Below are 23954 nucleotides of genomic sequence, written 5' to 3' on the forward strand. Positions count from 1 at the left end.
TACAGAAAACACAGCAAGAGAAAAAACTGTGTGCATTGGAACATAGTAGCTATTCAATATCTGTTGACTCTGTGTGGAGACATAAAAACAGATGTGAAGATATGCAATCCAGAGTGTTTGGAGAGGTTACCTCTGGGAAGAGGTACGTGACTTAAGGTGTATTTTTATTCTATTTACTTATATATTTGAATTCTTTGCAATGAGCACGTGTTACTTTGTATACTTTTTTAACAATTAAAGAATGAAGAAAAAAAAAAAAAGAATGAAGAAAAATTTACCATTTGATAGACACCTCTGTACCTAACGAATCCACTGCTTTGTTACACCCTAAAGTGCATGCCCAGAGATGTAAGACAGATACTCTGACTCTACAGATTTATTGCTTCTCCAATAATCAAGAGAAAAGCATTGATAAAAAAAAAAAAGAAAGAAAAGCATTGATTAAACCTATTTGCTTGTTGCCATTTCCAGAGACTCTCATGAGCATTTTTAATAGAATGTAGTTATCATTCTATTAAAAGTTATCAATTAGTTATCAATTAGTTATCCATAGTTATCAATACAAGATTTTGTATCACCTATAGCCCCTACACCCACCTCACTGGATTATTTTCTAGTATACTTTAGATACTATCATTTCATCTCTAAATGTCAGTATGTGTATCTAAAAGATAGGGACTCTTTTAACACAACCAAAATACACTCACCACGCTTAAAAAATGAGCAATAGTTCCTTAATATCAATTATGTGAGAAGTTTTTAAAACTGTGCAATTTGGTTAAACTTTCATTTTAAGTTGCTATTTTATTTACTGTCGCTGTTTATATCCTTCAAGTACTCTTAAACTTTTTCCTTTCACATTTAGCATACATTTTCCCCCATAGAGTTGCGATGAAACCAAAATGATGGTTTTTGCTTTGAATACCTTAGCTTGTGTTTCTTAAAATCAAAATGAGAAGCTTGAATAATGGTTGGGTTTTCTCCATCTTCACACCTAGAAAATGATTCAGGTGTATATTATTGAGTTTTGCTACATGAGAATAAAAGGTACTTATACCTTTATTGTACTACCAAAGCCACACAAATCCTAAAGTATAATCAAAATGATTCAAGTGCTTTTCTAAAGATACCTTGTCTGACTTTATATTTCTCTCCACATAGGTCTCTAATTAATTGAAGATGGCAAAGCCCAGCCACAGCAGCTACGTTCTTCAGCAGCTAAACAACCAAAGGGAGTGGGGTTTCCTCTGTGACTGCTGTATTGCAATCGATGACATTTACTTTCAAGCACACAAAGCAGTTCTGGCTGCCTGTAGCTCCTATTTCAGAATGTTTTTCATGAACCATCAGCACAGTACTGCACAACTGAATCTCAGCAACATGAAAATTAGTGCCGAGTGTTTTGATCTCATTTTGCAATTTATGTATTTAGGAAAAATTATGACTGCGCCCTCCAGTTTTGAGCAGTTTAAAGTGGCAATGAACTACCTGCAGCTGTACAATGTTCCTGACTGCTTAGAAGACATACAGGATGCAGACTGTTCTAGTTCAAAATGTTCGTCTTCTGCTTCTAGCAAACAGAACAGCAAAATGATATTTGGGGTAAGAATGTATGAAGACACAGTGGCTAGAAATGGCAGTGAAGCCAATAGGTGGTGTGCAGAGCCAAGTTCAACAGTAAATACACCACACAATAGAGAGCCTGATGAAGAGTCTTTACAATTAGGCAATTTCCCCGAACCACTATTTGATGTATGTAAAAAAAGTTCTGTGTCCAAATTATCTACTCCAAAAGAACGTGTGTCACGGCGCTTTGGACGGAGTTTTACCTGTGACAGTTGTGGATTTGGCTTTAGCTGTGAAAAATTATTGGATGAGCATGTGCTAACCTGTACTAACAGACATTCATACCAAAACACAAGATCCTACCATAGAATAGTCGATATTAGAGATGGAAAAGATGGAAGTATCAAGGCTGAATTTGGTGAAAAGGAATCTTCCAAAGCATTTTCTACACAGACAGACAAATACAGAGGAGACACGAGCCAGGCTGCTGATGACTCGACTTCAACCACTGGAAGCAGAAAAAGCACCATGGAGTCTGAAGTAGCCAGTGAAGAGAAAAGCAGAGCTGCTGACAGGAAAAGAATCATCATCAAGATGGAGCCAGAAGATATTCCTACAGACGAACTAAAAGACTTTAACATTATTAAAGTTACTGATAAAGACTGTAATGAATCCACGGACAACGATGAATTAGAAGATGAACCTGAAGAGCCATTTTATAGATACTATGTTGAAGAAGATATTGGTATTAAGAAAAGTGGTAGGAAAATGCTAAAACCTCGGATGTCAATAAGTGCTGATGAAAGAGGTGGCTTAGAAAATATGAGGCCCCCTAACAACAGCAGTCCAGTACAAGAGGATACCGAAAATGCATCTTGTGAGCTGTGTGGGCTCACAATAACTGAGGAGGACCTGTCATCTCATTACTTAGCCAAACACATTGAAAATATCTGTGCATGTGGGAAATGTGGACAGATCCTTGTTAAGGGTAGGCAGCTTCAGGAACATGCGCAAAGATGTGGAGAACCCCAAGATCTGACCATGAACGGGTTAGGAAATACGGAGGAGAAGATGGACATGGAAGAGAATCCTGATGAGCAGTCAGAAATAAGAGATATGTTTGTTGAAATGTTGGATGACTTTAGGGACAATCATTTCCAGATAAACAGTATCCAAAAAAAGCAGTTATTTAAACATTCTGCCTGTCCTTTTCGATGTCCTAATTGTGGCCAGCGGTTTGAAACCGAAAATCTAGTGGTTGAACATATGTCTAGCTGTCTGGACCAGGATGTGTTTAAGAGTGCCATCATGGAAGAAAATGAGAGAGATCACAGACGAAAGCATTTTTGTAATCTGTGTGGTAAAGGATTTTATCAGCGGTGTCACTTAAGAGAACACTATACTGTTCATACTAAGGAAAAACAGTTTGTTTGTCAGACATGTGGAAAGCAGTTTTTAAGAGAACGTCAGTTGCGACTGCACAATGATATGCACAAAGGCATGGCCAGGTATGTCTGTTCCATTTGTGATCAAGGAAACTTCAGAAAACATGACCATGTACGGCATATGATTTCTCATTTATCTGCTGGTGAGACTATATGCCAGGTCTGCTTTCAGATATTCCCAAATAATGAACAGTTGGAACAGCACATGGATGTTCATCTGTATACATGTGGAATATGTGGAGCAAAATTTAATTTGAGGAAAGATATGAGATCACATTATAATGCCAAGCATTTGAAAAGAACATAAGTGATTTTCTACTGTGCTAATGTTTAGTTGATAGCAGACAAAACACCAAAGCAAAGGATATGCGCTATTTAGAAATTGATTTTATAAGATGAATTGTTGGGAAAAAATTCCAAGGCCCTTTTACCTTTAATATTTTTGTTTAGGATCTTAAGTATCTACATTTTAGGTGTTATTAAATGTTTATCATTTTTGTTATTTCTTAATAGAATTCTTTGATTTTTAGTTTGTCTTAGCTATGATTAAAATTACTTTTCAATGTAGAGTACAAGTGGTTGTTACCCCTTCAATGACTATTAAACTTTAGTTTTTTTTATCATAAGGTGATGACTTTACTATTTCTATGTGGGTTTTTTTTTAAGGTTATCCTGTGAAATTTTAAATCCAATATCAGTGGCCATTCGTGTTTATTTAACAAACTTTTTAAAAGTAATTAGCTCTTTGAAACTATCTCATTTAGCCTTTTTTTTTTTAAGTTGAACAGTGATTTAGCCACTGTTTATTCCCCTTTCTTATCAATGAAATTCATATTCTTAAATTGACATGCTTATTAGGCAGGTTAGGTGCATTGACTCTAAACTTGAAGGTTGACATGGGCTCAAACTTGGCCTAAAAAGATTGATGGACCTAAGGAAATTCCTATAAATGAATATTTCCTATAATTGATAAAATATTATCATTTAATAATCACATTTAAAACTTATATTAAGTGTAAAACCCAATGACCTTACCCCACTTGAGAAATTAGTGGGGACAAGTCATTTTGTTTTGTGATATTAAATTTAACTATGATAGTTAATTAAAAAGACATATCTTGTATTCATTTAAAATAATTTAAAATATTCTGATTTCTAAAGTGTGTTAGTTTATCAATTATTTTTGTTTATAAATAGACTTTAATAGCTCTCTAGGAATATGACATCTAAAGGAAAATGATTTTTCACCTTTAAAATTACATACTTTTGGAACTTACTTTGAGACTTGAGAAAGCTGCCATGTATATTGATAAATCAAATAAAATAAAGAAATCAACTACAAATCTGGTTGTTCTATAAAAGTAGAGTGTGGAAAAAATGTCTTGTGTTTTATACTACCTAAGATTTGGAGGAAATGTGTGTGGCAAATTGCAGTTTATCACCATGCTCTTATTTTTTTCTGTAAAGGACTACAAAATTTGAGGACTATAAAATAATCAGAGCATAGAAGTGGAAATAGTTGAACACTTTTTAGTTAAAGTAGTATTGTTAGTTATTACTGACACGAGGTCTACATGATTCACATGTGAATTAAAACACTGGCAAAACTGACCCCACCAATAAACACATCTATTGTATAGAATACCTTTTAATGTGAATTACTTGCATTGTGATACCCTTCTCATAATGAAAGGGATTTTAAATAACATGTACTTAAAAGTATAATTTTGTAATTATCAACAGTAACTTAACATCGCTCTTTTTGTTTACATCGGATTTTTAAGATATGCAAGTGATATTTTTCTATACAATTTGCATAAGAGAACAAATTTCCAAGAGAATTGAGAGATATTTGACTAACACAGTTCTAGTTGAGAGAAAAGTAAGAGAGCACAGTGTGAGCTCAGAGATTTGTGGGGCTACATTGTGGTATTACATAAGAACAGGAACAGTGCAGGAGGCATGTGGTATGAAAACAAAATAATGGGAAATAGAGATGGGGGAAATACACTAAAAGATAAAGAAGAAGTTAGGTGTTTTTTTAAAAAGCCACGTAGCAGAAAAAGCAGGAAAAGTGATTCATCTTAGTCTTGGACACAGTAGTTTATCAAGGAATTCAATCTGAAATGAAACTTTAAATGAAATATATATACATTATTGATAGGAACCTGATAAAAGTGTAACAAACCCAGAAACCATCAGAGGCTTGTGTAAAGACAAGATAAACTCACTCCAAATTTCCAAACTATTTATATAGTTTAATGGACAGAGTTTTTAGGAGGATCACTTTTTTACTGATCCTCATGAAAATTTATTGCAGTAGCTTCCCACCATTAAAGAACAGGGTTTTCTAAATACTACCATGCTGTAAAAAGGATTACCTCTTCCATTAGGAAAGGGGGGGATTAATTTAGCGTTTTCACATGTACTAACAGCCAACAATTAGCAAGTAAATATATAAACATTGAACATAATCTAACTCTACATAACTGAGATGTTTATGGTTTCACAAAGCCCCACCTTACCATGTTGTCTCCTCCTAGTGTCATATGACACAGGACACCTTGTGTTTTTGTCTTGGAACTAGCTACAGGGCAGCACAGGGTTCTGTTACATGTAATGTACAAGTTTTCCTTATTAAGGCAGAGAGTATATGGAAAGGCTACTTGCCTCTTAAGGGGAATGAAAATGTCTGACGCCTCTCTCTCCAACCCAGTTCCCTCTGACTTCCCTCTGCTGGGGTTACTGCGTCTAGCCCTTGTGGAAGCTGCCTTCTCCTCCTGTCTTTATGTAATTTGGCTCCAAATCCAAAAAACGAAAGAAAAATCTAGACACATATGTGGCATCTTGTGTCTTACAGTCTTGCTTAAAGGGCCTGTTGTTCTCCAGCAAGAAATCCTGGAGAAATGGAGTCAGAGCCTAAAAAGCTTGTCACCAGTTACGGTGAGACTCAGATGTTTATAATTCTTTAGTAAACAGGACTCAAAAATCTCAGATTAATAAAACACAATGAAGCAGTAGTGGAGTAAGACTTAAAAATTTGTCTTAATCTCTCCCATATTTTTAAAGTAAAAATATTCAGAGAAATGACTCTCAGGCATAAAATGATACACGGCTAGTGTTTAATGTATGAAGTTTGAATACAGACAAAACATAGAAGGAAGAATGTAAGTATTCCAGGGGCTAGTCATAAAACTAAAAGAATTAAAAGGACAGACTTCGCTAGGGCAGTCAGAGCATCAGTTAAAAGGAAAAACAATAGACTGACATGAAAAAAATCATTGATTTAAGTACTGAAGTTGAGAACAAAAATATGAAAAAGATGTAAAAGCTGAATAAAAAATAAACATTTGGAATTGTCTATGTGAGGGCAGAGATTAAAGTAATTTGATAGGTTAAAGTAATACTGATACTTTGAGACAATTATAGCTATAAAATGCCTAATAAAACAATTGTTGTCAACATGCCAAGGATATGCTTAAATACTTGAGGTGATATGCCAACTTCTATATTCTAAAAAAGTAGGAAGAGAGGCTGGGTGGTGGTTGGCAACCTTCTCCCTGATTAAACAATACTTCTTCCTCTACAACCTTAAAGAACTTCCATATTTAATAGATTTCTGGAAAATCCCCCCCAGGAACCAGTTTAATAGTGAAAATGTCATTGTTACCAAAATGGTAAATTAGTACCAAGCAAAAGAAAGACCTGAATGTGTATGTGTACACATTGTTCAGAATAAATTTGGTGTATTCCTTAATTTTTAATGGGCTTTAGCAGTTAAAATTATTTGTTGTTTGCCATTAATCTACTTAATCAGTTCCTCATCTTTCCTCTCCTGCCCCACCTCCTGTCATTTATCATGCTTTTCGGTGATAAATACTAGTGTCCTATAGGCACCCTAATATTAACAATGCCTAGGATTCCAGGGTGCCAAAAAGCTCTGTGGGGACATATCCTTGGGGAAGGCCCGCCATCTCCTTAATACTTGAGCTGTATCAAACGGGGTGACAGGATGCTTTCCAGTGAACTGAAGCAAGTAGGAGTTCTTTGGGGTGTTAAGAGCCCGAAGCTGCAGCCCAGATTTGGAAGCCCGTGACCCATCCATCCTAGAGCTCTCAATGAGTAATCCAGGTATCCCTTTAGTGTTCTTTATGCTCTGCTAAGTGCTTTGTATATACAATTTTACTTAAACCTCACAGCTCTATGAGGTAAGTATTATCCTAATTTTCCAGATGGGGCACTGAGGGAGTATTTTTCCTAAGATCACACAGAAATTTAACATTAGAGCTGGAATTTGAACCTAGACCTGATTTCTATGTGCCTGTACTTACCCACTAAGCCACATACCTCACCTACCAAGAGGTACAATGAAGGGCCTTTTCAGTCTAGAACACGTGATAAACCTGTTGAAACTCTGTGCTCCATGTTCATCATCTGATCTGCTGTGCCTGGTAAGGTAGTGGGTACCTAATATGAACATGTTGGATAATGTGAAAATGTATCAGTTGGAAACAAAACTTATTATTTGAATGGGTCATTCAGAATGATGTTTTAGAAATACTAAATATTGATGTGTTTTATTTTCCTTTATTTAAACCTTTAGTGGTATTATCAGCCATTTTGGAGGGCCCATTGTTTAAGTACTCAATTAAAAATTAATTTGAATTCAACTTCTCTATTTCTACCTCTGTGACTTTTTTCCCTCCTGTTTTCCCTCTTCCTGACCTTTATATTTTACTCTCCAGCCAGTCACCGTCTTAATGATTGTGAGACTGATAAGTTCAATAATTCAAATCATTTGAAAAGATTCCCAAGAAAAATCAGGACCCCAGAATAACAAATTTCCTCTTTTTTTGTCTTAACAGATGATATGGATAAGAAAATTTTCATTTCTTTGGCTAAAAAACAAAACAAAATCCCTAATTGCCATATTGTGATTGATCTGCTTAAAGTTTATAGACTAATCTAAATTTGTCTAAAAACAAGTTGGTTATTCTAGCTTTATAATTCAATTTACCAAAAATACTTTGTGTTAACTCATAAAGACAGTCTTATAAAAGAAATGAAAGATAATTTCAGGAAACGACAGCTGTTTATACACCCTAACCTAGCAGCAAACTAAAAAAATGAACATTTAATGCTTTAAGTGAAACAATCCCCCTCCCAATCTGACTTCAACTTTATGCATCTATTACCTGATGTCTAAAACCTATGATAGATTTTACTACTATATTAAGTCCACTACTCTAATGGTCTTTCTACCATCTGCCAAATGTTACTCTTTAAGTGAAGAGACAAATAAGATAGTGAAGACTCCACAGATGTCTATAATCACTTAGATGGCCTACTTTCATTGCCTTCTGTCAAACTCAAGGACCTATTACTTGGTAATGTATGGGTAGAGTCTCCTACTAAAACCAGATGAAATTTAGCTACTTATAAATTTATCTGCTGGCAAAAGGCAAAGATGCAAGGATTTAAAATGCGAAGATATTTGTGACTGTATTGGTAAATATGAATTTTAACTAAATGACAATAACGTAAACTCAAACTACGTTAATGCTAATTTTGAACCATGCTAATTTTGAACCAATAACTCTTACATGTTTATATTCATATGCTTAATTGACTTTAGCATTAAGAAGCTTCAATCCTATATGTTTCCTCATATTTAGGAGAACCAAATCGTTGAAGGCCATTGGTATGACAGTTGTTCATCCTTCCTACCACAATCCACCACAGATCACTAGGGGGCAGGAAGCCATTATAATTTCTCCATTATTTTATTCATTTACTGACAAAAAAGATGGTGTAAAGGCTGCAAGCCAGTACTTGGCTCTGAGTTGAAAATATCACTAATCACCATTTCAATAAGGTGGCACAGGAAATTCTAGGGCCAAAGGATGACAAATATGTAAAAGACATTTCCTTTCAGAATTAGGAATATTAACAATTTTATGTGAGAAAATTTGCATAACCCTCTGTACTTATCTATTTGATGAGAAAGGAATACACTCAAGTAGACAGCCTGTGAAGCCCCCAATTAAGCTTTGAAAGTTACTATTTTTTTTTATTGTACTTAAACCAATTGCTTGTGTCAGAATCAGCAGAGCTCATTTTTAGATGACAGAAATATAATTCTGTCCAGATTACAGAAGTCATTTTTTCTTTCAAATGCTTATGCATTCCCTGATGTGAGATAAAATATTTTTAAAAACACTCTCTCTTTAAAAAAAAAAAAATAGGGCAAAGTAGTGTATAAAAAATAATTCTACCCAGAATCACTGGGGCAGCTTAGGAGCATTATGAACTTAAGAATTTGCAGGAAAGCTCCTTGGGGTGTGTGTATGTGTGTACTCTATTTTCATTTGCAGAGTGTACAACATTTAATATTTGAAGAAAACAATGTTAGCTTGATGGTTGAAGGCACTCAGTAAAAACATGAACTTTTAAATTTGTTGCACCTACCTTTCAACCAGAGATTTGACATTAACACGTTGGAAGTACATTGTGGGGCATCTGCCTGGTGCAGTTGGTAGAGCATTCGGCACTTGATCTCAGGCTCATGAGTTCCAGCCCCATCTTGGGTGTAGAGGTCATTTAAACAAATTTTTTATTATTTTTTATTTTTTATTTTTTTTAAGATTTTATTCATTTATTCATGAGAGACGGGGCTGGGTAAACGAGTTTTTTAAAAAGTTAAAGTACACTGTAAAATTATTTGAAGGAAGACACTTCTTAACTGCTTCCTTCCTACTTTCCTCTACCTGGCTGACCTATCTTTTCACGTTGCATGTGTCCTACCCATTCTAGCTTGAATCAATAAGAAGGTATCCCTATATTTGAAGAATTAGTACTAAGAACACCTTATATTTGATGGGTACAATGAGTTACATTAAGAAATTAAATAAATTTAAGTCCCAGGAACTATGCTTTTGTTCCCATTTTTTATTGTAGTAATATTGTGCTGGCCTGGTGCCAAGCGCCATGAAATTCTGACCTAAGAATTATGTTGTATCTTATAGAGCCGTCGTCAACTTGTAATATTATTTTTCTTGAGTTTTGTCTTTTTCTGTGTGGCAGTGGTGAAATAGGGCCTTCTAAACCTCTGGAGAAGTGAGATCTGAATTTGGAGAGGACATGGGGAAGAATCAATCTTCAACAGATAATCTTTAAGTCCAGACCCAGGAATATCAGATCTGAAGTGACACCATCTTTTCTGTCTTCCTGACAAACATCAATCCCAAAAGTTCCAGTTTCAAGGATCCAAGAAAACTCAGTAAAGATCACTTTGGAATCACTTTGCTGTGACAAAATTGATTCACGGTGACTCTCCTAGTATTTGTGGAAAATCTGCTAAAGAAAAGTAACTAGACTATTCATATGACATCAGTGGTTAAAGCTACACTAAAATGAAACTTTATATGCTAATTACCTTCCATGGTCCCTTCTAAAATAAAGGGCTTGCTAGGTTCCTATAAATATATTATAAAGAGATAATAACATATCTGTTTAAACACATATAATCCTAAACTTAAAATAATCCAAATCACAGTTTACATATTAAGAAATGTAGTTAGACAATTAAAGTACACTCAAAAATCTGTAGTTTAGAGTATAAATAAAAAGATATGAGTACAGAGAAAAAGAATGTGATACCAATATTTTAACAAGGAAAGATAATCTAGTTATTGCTCATTGTAATGTAACATTTGTCCTTCCTCCTTTTTCACTGTATATACCAGTCAAAAACTTGATTATTAATATTAATGAAGTTCCCTGTTAATCCTTTTAACCTGAAGGAAAAACAAGTGGTTATTAATTACTTCAATAGTCGTAGATTTTCATAAATCACAGACAACAAAAAGAATGCATCTTAACACACATTATTTTCTTCTGAACTTAGTAATAGAATGAGTTTCTGTTAAATATTTATTCTCAGTATTAACGTATAATACCATTATTTCTCAGCTTTCAAATTTCAAGATAAAATTCAACTAAGTATTGAGTGAAACAATGATTGCTGTTTTTTAAAAAAACCTTTCACTAGGAAATGAAATGTTTGGTGAGATTTTTAACTTGGCTCCAAATACTTTGTTTTATATATATATATGCTCATAAACACATTTCTTAACCATATGAATCTTATAGCCATATCATTTCCTTATATACTTGAATACACTTGTAGTTTTACTTTTGGTTAACTCTCTAATTCATTATTACTATTATTATTTTGTTTCTTATGCAATATTATGATGTTATTATATATTTTCAGAAATGCTTATTTTGTTTTTATGCCTGTTTCTTCAAATGTTTTAATGAGTGACACAATGAAATCTAACTTAGACTATAACATAATAGTATATACGAAAGTAAAGTCATTTAAAATCTCTAGCTATAAAGTGGGATGATAACTTGAATATTCATTCTACTAATCAGACTAACAAAAAATTAGATAAAGTTAGTTAGAATGTGATAGTGGGTATAGAAACCTGAAGGGAGAAGAGAAATCCACCAAAGACTTCAAATTCATATGAATTCACCTGCTTCAGGAGAAATAAGGTTAGAAAAGTGTTAAGTTCTAAAAACAAAAACAAAAAAACTATGGTTTATCTCTTGGAAAGCATATAAAACTGCAGACTTCTAACAAGTAGGAAACAAACAAAATAAAAGATTATCAATCTTGCCAGACCAATATAGTAGAGATTCAACAAATAATTTCTGATAGAAGTAGATTCAGAAACAAAATATGGCTTAAATTTTGACTGTACTAAATTACAAATGTAATGAATTACATTATAAGTGATATAAATGCATTCTATAATGTGATTATTTTCTGTGTATCAGTATAAAATGGAGTTACTGAGTTACATGGGAAATTTGTTACATTTTTTCAATCCATTGCTTTGACCTAATAAAATGTCCTCCTCTATGTTCAGAAGTTAAACTGTCTGTATAATTGCTTTTATTTATACTGTATTTTTTTCAACCTGGCTCTTTTACAAAATTATTTGTCTGAAAAGTTATCAACTCCTTCCATTCTCTAATACCAAAATAATAAAATTTCTGATACAGTTAATTTTGATGTTCCTGAGCAGCTTAAGAAGTACACAAACAGGGACGCCTGGATGATTCAGTAGTTAAGCATTCAACTCTTGATCTCAGCTCAGGTTTTGATCTCAGGTTTTGAGTTCAAGCCTCTGTCTTGGGCTCCACACTTATTTAAAATAAGAAAAAAAATTTTTTTAAGTGTACAAAGGGATGCCTGGGTGGCTCAGTAGTTGAGCATCTGCCTTTGGCTCAGGGCATGATCCTGCGGTCCTGGATTGAGTTCCACATCGGGCTCCCTGCATGGAGCCTGCTTCCCCTCTGCCTCTGTCTCTGCCTCTCTCTCTGTGTGTTTTTCATGAATAAATAAATAAAATCTTTAAAAAATAAATTAATTAAAATAAAAATAAAAAATAAAAAGTACACAAAACAAATTAACTAAAATTCCTATTGCCAAATCCTCATTTCTTTTATATAGAATGAGTGGAAAAGTACTACCTCATGGCAAACACAGGTGGCAACACATTGATTAGGTTTCCTTATAATATAAAAAGAAATAATTTACTAGAAAATCCACTGATATAGCAATTCTTTCAGAGGGTTAATTTTCAAAATAACAATTTCTTCTGAGAAATAACTTCCTTCTCAATATAATCCATTTTGCTTATTTTCAAGTTAAGAGTTTAATATGCTGCCCCCCTTACCAGGTGATCAGCAAAGAGTATTCTCTTCCTTTCAGTACAGTCCTCAAAGACAGTTGAGGTAATTGCCCAGAATTTAGTAAGTATTAACACTTACAACCATATTGGATCTGTTAGATTGTTCCACAAGAGTCTATCCTCAAAGTTAGCACTGTACAAAACTGAAAGACAAGCACAATTAATATTGTTTTCACAGATTCATTTCTCTTCTAGAAAAGCCTCTCTCCTGGGCTCAGGTCTTAGCCTTCCATACCTTGTCCTACTGCAGGCCACTCTGACACTACAATTTTCAAAGACTGAGATTTTCAAGACTAAAAGAAACGATGGTGAAATTTCTCCTGTACTGACAGGTGATTGGGGAAATAGTGTGGAACATGGAACAGGGTACTTCCAAAGAATATAGGATGGCAGGATTTACAGATATCTTAAATAACTACTTCAACTCCAGTTTGCTCACAGGTCCTCAATTACAGGCTGCTACTACTCACTCCACTTCTCTTCAGGACATTACTTCCTCAAAACAATCCACAACCTTTTTGTTTTGTTTTTGTTGTCAATCCACAACCTTTATAAAGGTTGTAGGAATTGAGAGTTTTTCTTTTTCATCCACAACCTTTATAAAGGGTAAGAATTGAGAGGATTCCAGAAAATCCATAAGTTTTTTTCCCGTGGTAATTCTGGAAAAATTTATTCTTACTCATTCTCCTTGGACAGGCTTGACTGCCCAGGCATGTAGTTTTTAGACTTCATCTTACTCATCTTTGTATCTCTAGTACAAGTATTTTCAGATGCGAGTTTGTTTCAACCTTTGATCTCTGCAGTATTATTTAATACAGAGAGACAAGAGGTAGAGAATTTTCCTCTGACACAGGAAAAATTTTTTTGGTTAAATAATGTGCCTCAGGCCACTCTTAATAAAACACTGAGCTAGTGAATCACTACTGTGTTCCAGGTACTCTTCTGGGTGCTGGGGGTTAATTAGATGACTTCACATATGTTAAAGCTCTTATTTTTTCCAGACTGTGGGAAATTTCAGTCTTTGGATTTTAAAAATATTCTGAAACACCCTAGTATTCATAATTTGCCAAAGAGATTTCCCTTGTTCAAAATCAGTAGTAATTTCTATGTAAATAGTAGATTAGCAAACTTTGTTTCAATTGAATGTTAATAGTCAAGCTTTAAAAATCACTGTAGGGATGCCTGGGGGGCTCAGTGGTTGAGCCTGCTTTTTCATCTACGTCTCTGCCTCTCTGTGTCTCTCATGAATAAATAAAATATTTAAAAAATTGGATCCCTGGGTGGCACAGCGGTTTAGCGCCTGCCTTTGGCCCAGGGCGTGATCCTGGAGACCCGGGATCGAATCCCACATTGGGCTCCAGGTGCATGGAGCCTGCTTCTCCCTCTGCCTATGTCTCTGCCTCTCTCTGTGTGACTATCATAAATAAATAAAAATTAAAAAAATTAAAAAATAATAAAAATCATTGTAAAAGTCCAATAAAATTTAGAAAAATTACTGATAATCCTACCATCTAGAGATAATCCATTTTTTGGATCCATTTTAATATATGTAAGATTATTATACATATCAAATAAGATACAAAAGTCCTTAATATTATTATATGTCCACTTAATTATACCAGGAACTTTTCCTGTGTCATTAAAAATTCTTGTACATGATGTTATGGTTACATAATTCATCATAGGAATGTATTATATTATACTTTATATATAATACATTTTCTTATTGCCAGATATTTAAACCATTTCCCTTTTATTACTGTTATTATAAATAATATACCTATATGTTCTATTATTTCCTTAGGATGAATCCCACAAAGAGTAATGCTAAATGAAGGGCATGATCAAATTTTGCCGCCCAGAAAGACTGTACTAACTTATATTCCCACCAGTAGCATTTACCTGTTTTGCTGCACCATTGCTGGCATTGATGAATATTATTTGGTCATAAATTTGCTAATTTAATCATTTTTGATGAGCTGTGTTTTCAATGAATTATGAGCCACAATCATCAAAAAAAAAATTTTAAAAAATCAATACAAATAAGGAGCAACAGAAAAATTCCAAGAATGATCAGTATATGACAATGTTCTAGGGCTGCAAATGTTTATTTCTTACAAAATCAAAATGTAGACATTGTCCTTTTGGGAAAAACTCAGATGCCATTTAAAGTATAATACAAAGGGATCCCTGGGTGGCGCAGCGGTTTGGCGCCTGCCTTTGGCCCAGGGCGTGATCCTGGAGACCCGGGATCAAATCCCACATCAGGCTCCCGGTGCATGGAGCCTGCTTCTCCCTCTGCCTATGTCTCTGCCCCTCTCTCTCTCTCTGTGTGTGACTATCATAAATAAATTAAAAAAAAATTAAAAAAAAAAGTATAATACAAAAAAAAAAAAAGTATAATACATACAGGGGCACCTGGCTGGTTCAGTCAGTAGAGAACCAGGGGACTCTTGATCTCAAGAGTTCAAGAGTCTTGAACTCCTGAGTTCAAGCCCCAGGTTTAGAGTAGAGTTTACTTAAAAAAAAAAAAAAGCTATAAAACATCAATTTACTAGGTAAAAAAAGCAGAAAAAAACCATATAACTAATGAAAATGCAGATAAAACTGCTATTGTGATTTCAGGAAGCAGTGTTAAAGATGAATGTAGTGGTCAGACTGCAAAATTTAGTTGTAATAAGTATGCATTTAGTACATAGTGACCATACATACCTCTTCCTTCTGAAGTTGTAATTTTAGTGTTGTTAAGAACTAACATGTTTGCTTTTTTGCAATCTTGCTTTGCTTGAAGTAAATGTGTGAGGGCGGTCTGAATACAGGAGATCTGGAAAGTTTCTCCCTGTTTTTCTACTTTCACAGTTGTACTGAGACCTGTCTCTAAATCACACTGTATCATCAGTTCTACAAAGAATTTGTATTGCTCTCCAGCCTGCTAATCCCGGATTCCCCTTTCAACAACATAAAAAGTAAAAATTTCCAAGAATAAATCAAAAGATCTGTACTCACAAGTTAAGACAACTTTAGTAGAAACTTTTCGGTTTTATTTTTGTTTCCCTAAAATTTTCTTTTAAAACGTTTCCTAGGGGGATCCCTGGGTGGCGCAGCGGTTTGGCGCCTGCTTTTGGCCCAGGGCACAATCCTGGAGTCCCGCATTGGGCTCCCGGCATGGAGCCTGCTTTTCCCTCTGCCTGTGTGTCTCTGCCTCCGCCTCTGTCTCTCTCTCTCTGTGTCTATCATAAATAAATAAATCTTAAAAAAAAAAAAAAAAAAAAGGTTTCCTAGTCCAACATTTTTTTCTTTAACTTCTCTCATAGAAAAAGAGATGGAAATTGTGGTTAAAACCAACACTATCTAACCAATGAGATTAACAAATTAATAGCAAATGTGTTTTTAAAAATGACATACAATGTCTTTTTTATGTGTTTTTAAAAATGACATGGAAATGACATACACAACTAGATAAAAGAAATCTCATTGATTTGATTGTACAGGATTCTGTCAACATTACTTTTTTGGTCACAGATAGCTTTGTGCGTTTCTTACACAAAAACTTTTCTCCAGCTGGCTCACACCAAGTCTGATAATGGGCCATAGGTTACTGGCTTCCTTCAAAAGATGGTTTCCCCCTCACATAGCCTCGGGAAAAGAATCATGACACCTAGAGCTCACCTGTAGAGACTATTTTTTGCTTGTGTCCTTCTCCTTGTGGTGACACCAAACTTCTGCACAGAACTCGCATGTGCCTCACTACACACTGCCCTCATCCACAGAAAGAATGTCTTTCCTCCCCTCTTGGCTGGCACACGTGGGCCATCAGTTCCAGGAAGCTTTCACCCACAGGCCCTCCCCTGACTGGATGGTCCCCGGCTTTGTGTTCCCACAGCACTTCTCTCAAATTACGTTTTATCTTTTTACTAGAGTCTTAACCTCATAAAACCTGACCGTCTCATGTGTCTTTTTACGCTCAACATAATAGGTACCTAGTAAAGCTCCTTGAATGAATGCCTCCAGCTTTCCCCCACAACGTGAAGCATCATCGCTGTGTCTGTCACAGCAGTTTTGTTGTGGTTTTCCCTCAGGAGTCCGGACACAGGGGTCTGCTTCTACCCTCCATCAGCCGGTGCCAGACAGTACTCCCGGATCCACTCTCCTCTTCCCCTGAAACATAATAATGGAATGAGTTATATGCTCTTTTTTCATCTGCCTACTCTGAGGGGTTGTGTCTTTCCCTTAGCTCCATTCAGCACAGCTGAGGAGAACCACGTCATTCGGCTGAGCTCGGCCAGGAAACACTACTGGGGTCCTACGCACCCGCGCGCGAGCTCAGGGTGGGGCAGGGTCGTGCGGGGCGGTGAGCCTGGGGGGTTCTCACGGGGCTTCGACCGGCGCGTTTTAATGAACTTCTAGATTTTTCCAGCGGCGAATAAAGTGCTCGAAACGGAAAATAAAAGCAGTGGAGCGAGCAGGGAGACGGAGCCGGGAAGCTTCGAGTGGCAGGCCGGGCGGGGAAATGGAGAGCGGGGTGCAGGAAGCTGAAACCCCGGGAGGGCGACGCGCAGCCGCTCCCGGGTCTCCCGTGTTGCAGGCCGCCCGCGCGGCGCAGGAAAACCGCGCTCCCCGGGGCTCAGCTTTCATCCAGCGCTCACAGCCACAGAGACGCCGCGAAGCACGCCAAGTAAACTCCCAGGAGGCCGACCTCCTGGCCCAGGAACTTCAAAGCCCCCGCCGGGAGGGAGCGGCCCTCACGCGCAGACCACGCCGACTCCCGGTCGCTGCCGTTGGAAGGGCGCGGGAGGAAGAAGAAAAAAAAAAAAAAAAAAAAAAAGCTGGCTCCAGCCCTATTTCCTCGGAGCAGCCAACTCTGCAAGGACTGCCCCGCCCCCGCGTGCTACATTAGCTGGGACACTCGGCTTTGCACCGCCTTTCAGGGTTTAACAGCTCCGCCAGCCGCTCAGGTGGCTCCCCTTCCGCGTCTCCTCCCCGTACCACGCCCAGCCGCCCCTTCCCCGCCCACTTGGGAGGTCCGCGCTGCTCATTGGTTGCGCGCTCTGCCAATCGAGGAGACGTAGACGAATCCCGCCTCAGGAAAGGCAAAGAGCGAGCAAAAGCGCTTACACCTGGCGGAGGGGGCGCGAGCCTAACGCCCGGAAGCTGCCCCGCGGCGCGCGGGGCTGGGCGGTCGGAGGCTCCCCGGGAGACGCGCGGGGGCCCTCATTAGCATAACGGCCGCCCCGCGCCTCGGTGCACCGGCCGGGGTCCCGCCCCTCACCCCACTAGAAGTCTGTTGGGCTGCGGGCGGGTCAGTCCGACCCAGGCAAGCCTGCGGCGGGCGGTCCTGGGAGCGGATTGGCTCCGGGAGTTTCCAGAAGGCGGCAGCGCGGCGGCTTATAAGAGCCGGGAGCCGAGCGGGCCGAGCGGGACTCGGTGTCTGCGCTCGCGGTGTCTGGCGTGAGGCGACCGTTAGTTGACGCCGCAGGTTTTCCGGCCCCAGGGTTGTCGCCTAACGTCGCCTGCCCAGCTCTCAGGATGTCTGCCCGCGGCCCGGCTATCGGCATCGACCTGGGCACCACGTACTCGTGCGTCGGGGTCTTCCAACACGGCAAAGTAGAGATCATCGCCAACGACCAGGGCAACCGCACCACCCCCAGCTACGTGGCCTTCACCGACACGGAGCGCCTCATCGGCGACGCCGCCAAGAACCAGGTGGCCATGAACCCCACCAACACCATCTTCGACGCCAAGAGGCTGATCGGGCGGAAGTTCGAGGACGCCACGGTGCAATCGGACATGAAACACTGGCCGTTCCGGGTGGTGAGCGAGGGAGGGAAACCCAAGGTGCAGGTGGAGTACAAGGGAGAGATGAAGACCTTCTTCCCGGAGGAGATCTCCTCCATGGTCCTCACGAAGATGAAGGAGATCGCCGAAGCCTATCTGGGGGGCAAGGTGCAGAGCGCGGTCATCACGGTCCCGGCTTACTTCAATGACTCGCAGCGCCAGGCCACCAAGGATGCGGGCACCATCACCGGCCTCAACGTGCTGCGCATCATCAACGAGCCGACCGCCGCGGCCATTGCCTACGGCCTGGACAAGAAGGGGTGCGCCGGCGGCGAGAAGAACGTGCTCATCTTTGACCTGGGCGGCGGCACCTTCGACGTGTCCATCCTGACCATCGAGGACGGCATCTTCGAGGTGAAGTCCACAGCCGGCGACACCCACCTGGGCGGCGAGGACTTCGACAACCGCATGGTGAGCCACCTGGCGGAGGAGTTCAAGCGCAAGCACAAGAAGGACATTGGGCCCAACAAGCGCGCAGTGCGGCGACTGCGCACCGCCTGCGAGCGCGCCAAGCGCACCTTGAGCTCGTCGACGCAGGCGAGCATCGAGATCGACTCGCTGTACGAGGGCGTGGACTTCTACACGTCCATCACCCGCGCCCGCTTCGAAGAGCTCAACGCGGACCTCTTCCGCGGAACCCTGGAGCCGGTGGAGAAGGCGCTGCGTGACGCCAAGCTGGACAAGGGCCAGATCCAGGAGATCGTGCTGGTGGGCGGCTCCACCCGCATCCCCAAGATCCAGAAGCTGTTACAGGATTTCTTCAACGGCAAGGAGCTGAACAAGAGCATCAACCCCGACGAGGCGGTGGCCTACGGAGCCGCGGTGCAGGCGGCCATCCTCATCGGGGACAAGTCGGAGAACGTGCAGGACCTGCTGCTGCTCGACGTGACCCCCTTGTCGTTGGGCATTGAGACGGCTGGCGGCGTCATGACCCCACTCATCAAGAGGAACACCACGATCCCGACCAAGCAAACGCAGACCTTCACCACCTACTCAGACAACCAGAGCAGCGTGCTGGTGCAGGTGTACGAGGGCGAGCGGGCCATGACCAAGGACAATAACCTGCTGGGCAAGTTCGACCTGACCGGGATTCCCCCGGCTCCCCGCGGGGTCCCCCAGATCGAGGTCACCTTCGACATCGACGCCAACGGCATCCTCAACGTCACCGCCGCCGACAAGAGCACCGGTAAAGAAAACAAAATTACCATTACCAACGACAAGGGTCGTCTAAGCAAGGACGACATTGACCGGATGGTGCAGGAGGCCGAGCGGTACAAGTCGGAAGATGAAGCCAATCGCGACCGGGTCGCCGCCAAAAACGCGGTGGAGTCCTATACCTACAACATCAAGCAGACGGTGGAAGACGAGAAACTCAGGGGCAAGATTAGCGAGCAGGACAAAAACAAGATCCTCGACAAGTGTCAGGAGGTGATCAACTGGCTCGACCGAAACCAGATGGCAGAGAAAGACGAGTATGAACACAAGCAGAAAGAGCTTGAAAGAGTGTGCAACCCCATCATCAGCAAACTTTACCAAGGCGGCCCTGGCGGCGGCGGCGGCGGTTCTGGAGCCTCCGGGGGACCGACCATCGAGGAAGTGGACTAAGCTTGCACTCGAGTCAGCGTAAACCTCTTTTCCTTTCTCTCTTTTCTTTTGTGTGTGGTTTTTTTCTTTTTCTCTTTTTTTGAAATGCCTTGGTGCCAAGTATGAGATCTGTTGTTGGAAGTCTTTAGCTAGGTGTATGCATATGAAAGGAAGGGTGCAACAACTTAGTTTAATTATAAAAGGTTAGTTCTAAAGTTTGAGTTTAAAACCATTATTTGAGGTTTCTCTTTAATGCATTTTGGGTGTTTGCTGACTTGAGCATTTTTGCGTAGCTTAGTTTGTGCATGGAGGTTTGTTTGAGATGGAAAACCTGAAGTTTGCACGAAAGTTCTGTGGAAGCTTGGTTACAATAAAATATAGAGAAGCTTGAATTGTTTATTTTTATGTACCTCTTTAAAATGAACATTGCAGTGATGTTAAGGACAGGTATACTTTTTGCAAACAAATGCATAAATACAAATTTAAAGTAAAGCTGAAATTTATCTCAAAATTAGTCTTCGAGTTTTCAGTTTTTCCTTCTCACTGTTTTACCCCTCTTGGTCTTTACTAAGATGAAATGTAACTCAGTCTTGTCTAATTCTCAGATGGGATTCCTGCTTTGAATTACTGACAACTTTTAAAGGGACAAGATGAGGGTGGTTCAGCAGTTTAGTGCCTGCCCTTGGCCCAGGGCGTGATCCTGGAGTATCTGGATTGAGTCCCACATCAGGCTCTCTGCATGGAGCCTGCTTCTCCCTCTGCCTGTGTCTCTGCCTCTCTCATGAATAAAATAATAAATAAATAAATAAATAAATAAATAAACAAATCTTTAAAGGGACAAGATCTGGGTCAACTTTCCCCCTCCTTTTAATAAAGAAACCAGACATCTGCCAGTGTACCTAAGGCTTGGTTTAAGTTTTCAAGTGAAAATACACCTGAATATTCCAGTAAAATACAAGCTATATTCTGGGGTTAAGTATAGATTGATTCTTTTCTGTAAACTAACAAAGGTGGGGTAAGAGTTGTCTTCTGATAATAGCCTGACATCGTATGAAACAAATTGCTTTTTTTGTGGCATGCGGGTGCCTGAAACAAAAGCTAGCAGGGCAAACTTTAAAGCTACTTAATATTAAGAGTCCAATTTAGTCAAACTTGTTTTAACTTTATTTTTCATGACTTAATTTCTGAGTTTATCCAAATTCCATAAGGACAGGTTTTCAACAGTTGCAATTACTTGGGGGATAGAGGGAGATAATTTATTTTTTTCTTATTTGAGAATCATAATGCTTTTGCAATACTTGCCTTAAATCACTAGAATAGATTTTTTTTAATTTTCATTTTTTAAATATTTGTTTTAAAGATTGATTAAAAAAGATTTATTTATTTTGGGGGGAGGGGTAGAGGGAGAGAGAAACCCAAGAAGACTGTGTTGAGCACAGAGCCCAATGTGTGGTGTGGGGCTCCCTCTCATCACCCTGAGATATCAGACCTGAGCTGAAAACCAAGGATCAGCTGCTTAACCGACTATGCCACCCAGGCATCCCAGATTTTCTTTTCTAAAAGACAAAACTGAAAGATGGTCCTGTATTTTGTAATATACCACTTGTTCATTTTCCTATAAATCTGATTTAAGATTGTTACAGATAAGAATGTTGCAACTCTGGGATCCACTGTCCTGAGCTTAAGCTTTAAAGTCTGCATCCTTAGGAGAAGGGGGTTCATATTTATAGTGGAATGACACTTCTGTTTTGTTCTGATTTATTCTCTTTAAAGGAAACTTGGGAGAAATTCAGAAAAGCTGATTGGGAAATGCATAATGTAATGTTTTCACCACATACAGACTTTGGAATCTCTTTTAAGTGATGTAGATTTGCTTCATGTTGTTCATAAGATAACAGTGCACTATAGGAGCTATATTTTTAGTAGTGGACCCTTCTGTACCATACCAGGAAGATTAATTTTTTAATAATATAAAAACTAAAGAACAAATTAGCCTAAAAATATTGAGCTTTGTAATGACTCTGGTCATGAGCTGTTTTTTATTTTATTTTTATTTTTTAAGGAGAGTCATTTGGGTGGGTGGGAGTAAGATAAAAAGGCAATTTTGAAATTATTTCAAAATAAACTTAAAAAAAATTTAAGGTCATTTCTCTTTACACTCTGAAAAGCTGAAGATAACTCAGGTTTTTCCATGCTGGTGCCACATTGGTGGAAAGTTTTCAGCAAAGAGGCATTAAGGGGGTTTAACTACACATAGCATTACATAAATACTTGGCAAACTACCTTAGTATTAACAGAATCAGGTGAATACTAGCTTTAGAGTGATGTTTAACATGAATTTTTACTAAGATAATGCTCATTCTAAGTAAACTTTTACTAGTCTTTTATTTGTTGAAAGCATTTATCCCTTGCTCTGACTTCAAAATGCAATGGAATTTTTCTGTAAGTGCAATTTGGTATTAGTATGATTCATTTTAGACCTTTGTTTAGAAGAGATTAGTTTCAAAAGTATCAGAAAAATGACCATCGTATGGCCTGGCCTCTGGTAACTTGCTGTAACAATATCAATCTATGTAGATACTCCATTTAATATTATTCTGAAAAGTAATTTGTAAGATTCCTCACCCTCTTGAGTGTTTTTAATTTAATTTTGTCTTCTCAAATTTATCTAGATCTGAATATTACGAAGGTAAAGCCACCAAAGTAGCCACTCAATGTTTCCAAGGATCAGTTGAAACTGGTAATCGGATAACTCCTGGGAACTCCTTAGCAGATGTTAGATCAGACATAGTCAAATGACAATGGAAAAAGTACTTGATACTAGGATGAGACTAAATTACAGCCTAAGGAATAATCAGCATCACTTGAACGTGAAAGTAGTGCTATATTAGGGACTAGTGGTCTGGACTAAAGCTAATGTAACATATATAGAATGCTAAGGGATTAAAAAAGAACAATTCTCAGAATGGGCAATTCTTACCTTGAATGTCAATATAGTTGTCCCTGTTTTGAGACAATAAATCTAAACACCTGTCAAAATAAGACCTAACAGATTGTTTCATAGTATTTGAGATGCATGAAATTTCAAAACAAGCTTACTCTAAATTTTTTATGGTATTAGTTTGATGTATATAGTGATAATTCAATAACATTTGTTCATGAGGAGCTATTAATGCAGTTCACATCTTTAAATTTAGCATGCATAATAGGATAGTGTATCACCTGTCAAGGAGACTTCATGAGAATTTCTTTATCCTACAAATTGAATGTAGTTTATAAAAGTTGTGCTGTGAGGCATGTCCCCCTTGCTTTTGAACACTGGAATTGAAGTTTTCAAGAATCTCAAATCCATACATCACAAGTCAACTGCTAAGACAATATATATGTTTAGGTTGAGAAACAACAGGAATATTCAGTTGCTTCTGTGTATGTCTAAATAGGAATGAGAAAACTGCCTTGAAGGGTTATCTGTAAGCATTACAATTAGATATAGAAAAATTAATACATTCCTTAAAGAGAAATTATAGGTTCTTAGAGGTAGCTCTTAGAATACTTTAGGGTATATGCATTCCTGAAATTTAATAGGATGATAATGTTAAAATGTCTTTCCCTTAGAACATATCAAGAAGCCCATTGGCTCTTTACTTTTTCAGTATAGATTGGGTTGTTTGTGAATTGAAGGTTGGGGAAATAAGCAAACAGAAATGAAGTTGATAATTCAAATACTGGCATTGCCATTTTCTTACAAATTCTGAAA

General features: G+C 38.6%; 2 protein-coding genes and 1 long non-coding RNA gene across 5 annotated transcripts in view; 2 read left to right on the forward strand and 1 right to left on the reverse strand.

The window, feature by feature from the left end:
• The window catches only part of ZBTB1 (zinc finger and BTB domain containing 1), a 25500-nt gene extending 15290 nt beyond the window's left edge, over positions 1–10210 (forward strand). Inside the window, exons 2-3 of one of the 2 annotated variants that reach the window (NM_001123330.1) lie at positions 1162–3074; positions 10095–10210. In NM_001123330.1, the coding sequence (NP_001116802.1) occupies positions 1180–3074; positions 10095–10131 (1932 nt within the window). In that variant the 5' untranslated portion in view covers positions 1162–1179 and the 3' untranslated portion in view covers positions 10132–10210. 2 annotated transcript variants of the gene reach the window in all.
• On the reverse strand, positions 5056–17081 carry LOC111097075. 2 transcript variants are annotated; one of them, XR_005363402.1, is made up of 2 exons: positions 16759–17081; positions 5056–9593 (listed from the first exon to the last, which is right to left on the reverse strand). It is a non-coding gene; the product is annotated as an uncharacterized LOC111097075 (long non-coding RNA). The 2 variants fall into 2 exon arrangements; XR_005363401.1 differs by lacking the exon at positions 16759–17081 and adding an exon at positions 12764–14067.
• A 906-nt stretch (positions 17082–17987) lies between these two features.
• Positions 17988–20708, forward strand: HSPA2 (heat shock protein family A (Hsp70) member 2). The gene has a single exon (XM_038544921.1). The coding sequence runs from the start codon at positions 18305–18307 to the stop codon at positions 20216–20218; it is 1914 nt and encodes a 637-aa protein (XP_038400849.1). The 5' UTR covers positions 17988–18304; the 3' UTR covers positions 20219–20708.
• Positions 20709–23954: the final 3246 nt, after the last annotated feature.

This window comes from Canis lupus, chromosome 8 (genome assembly GCF_011100685.1).
Source record: "Canis lupus familiaris isolate Mischka breed German Shepherd chromosome 8, alternate assembly UU_Cfam_GSD_1.0, whole genome shotgun sequence".
Lineage (NCBI taxonomy): Eukaryota > Metazoa > Chordata > Mammalia > Carnivora > Canidae > Canis > Canis lupus.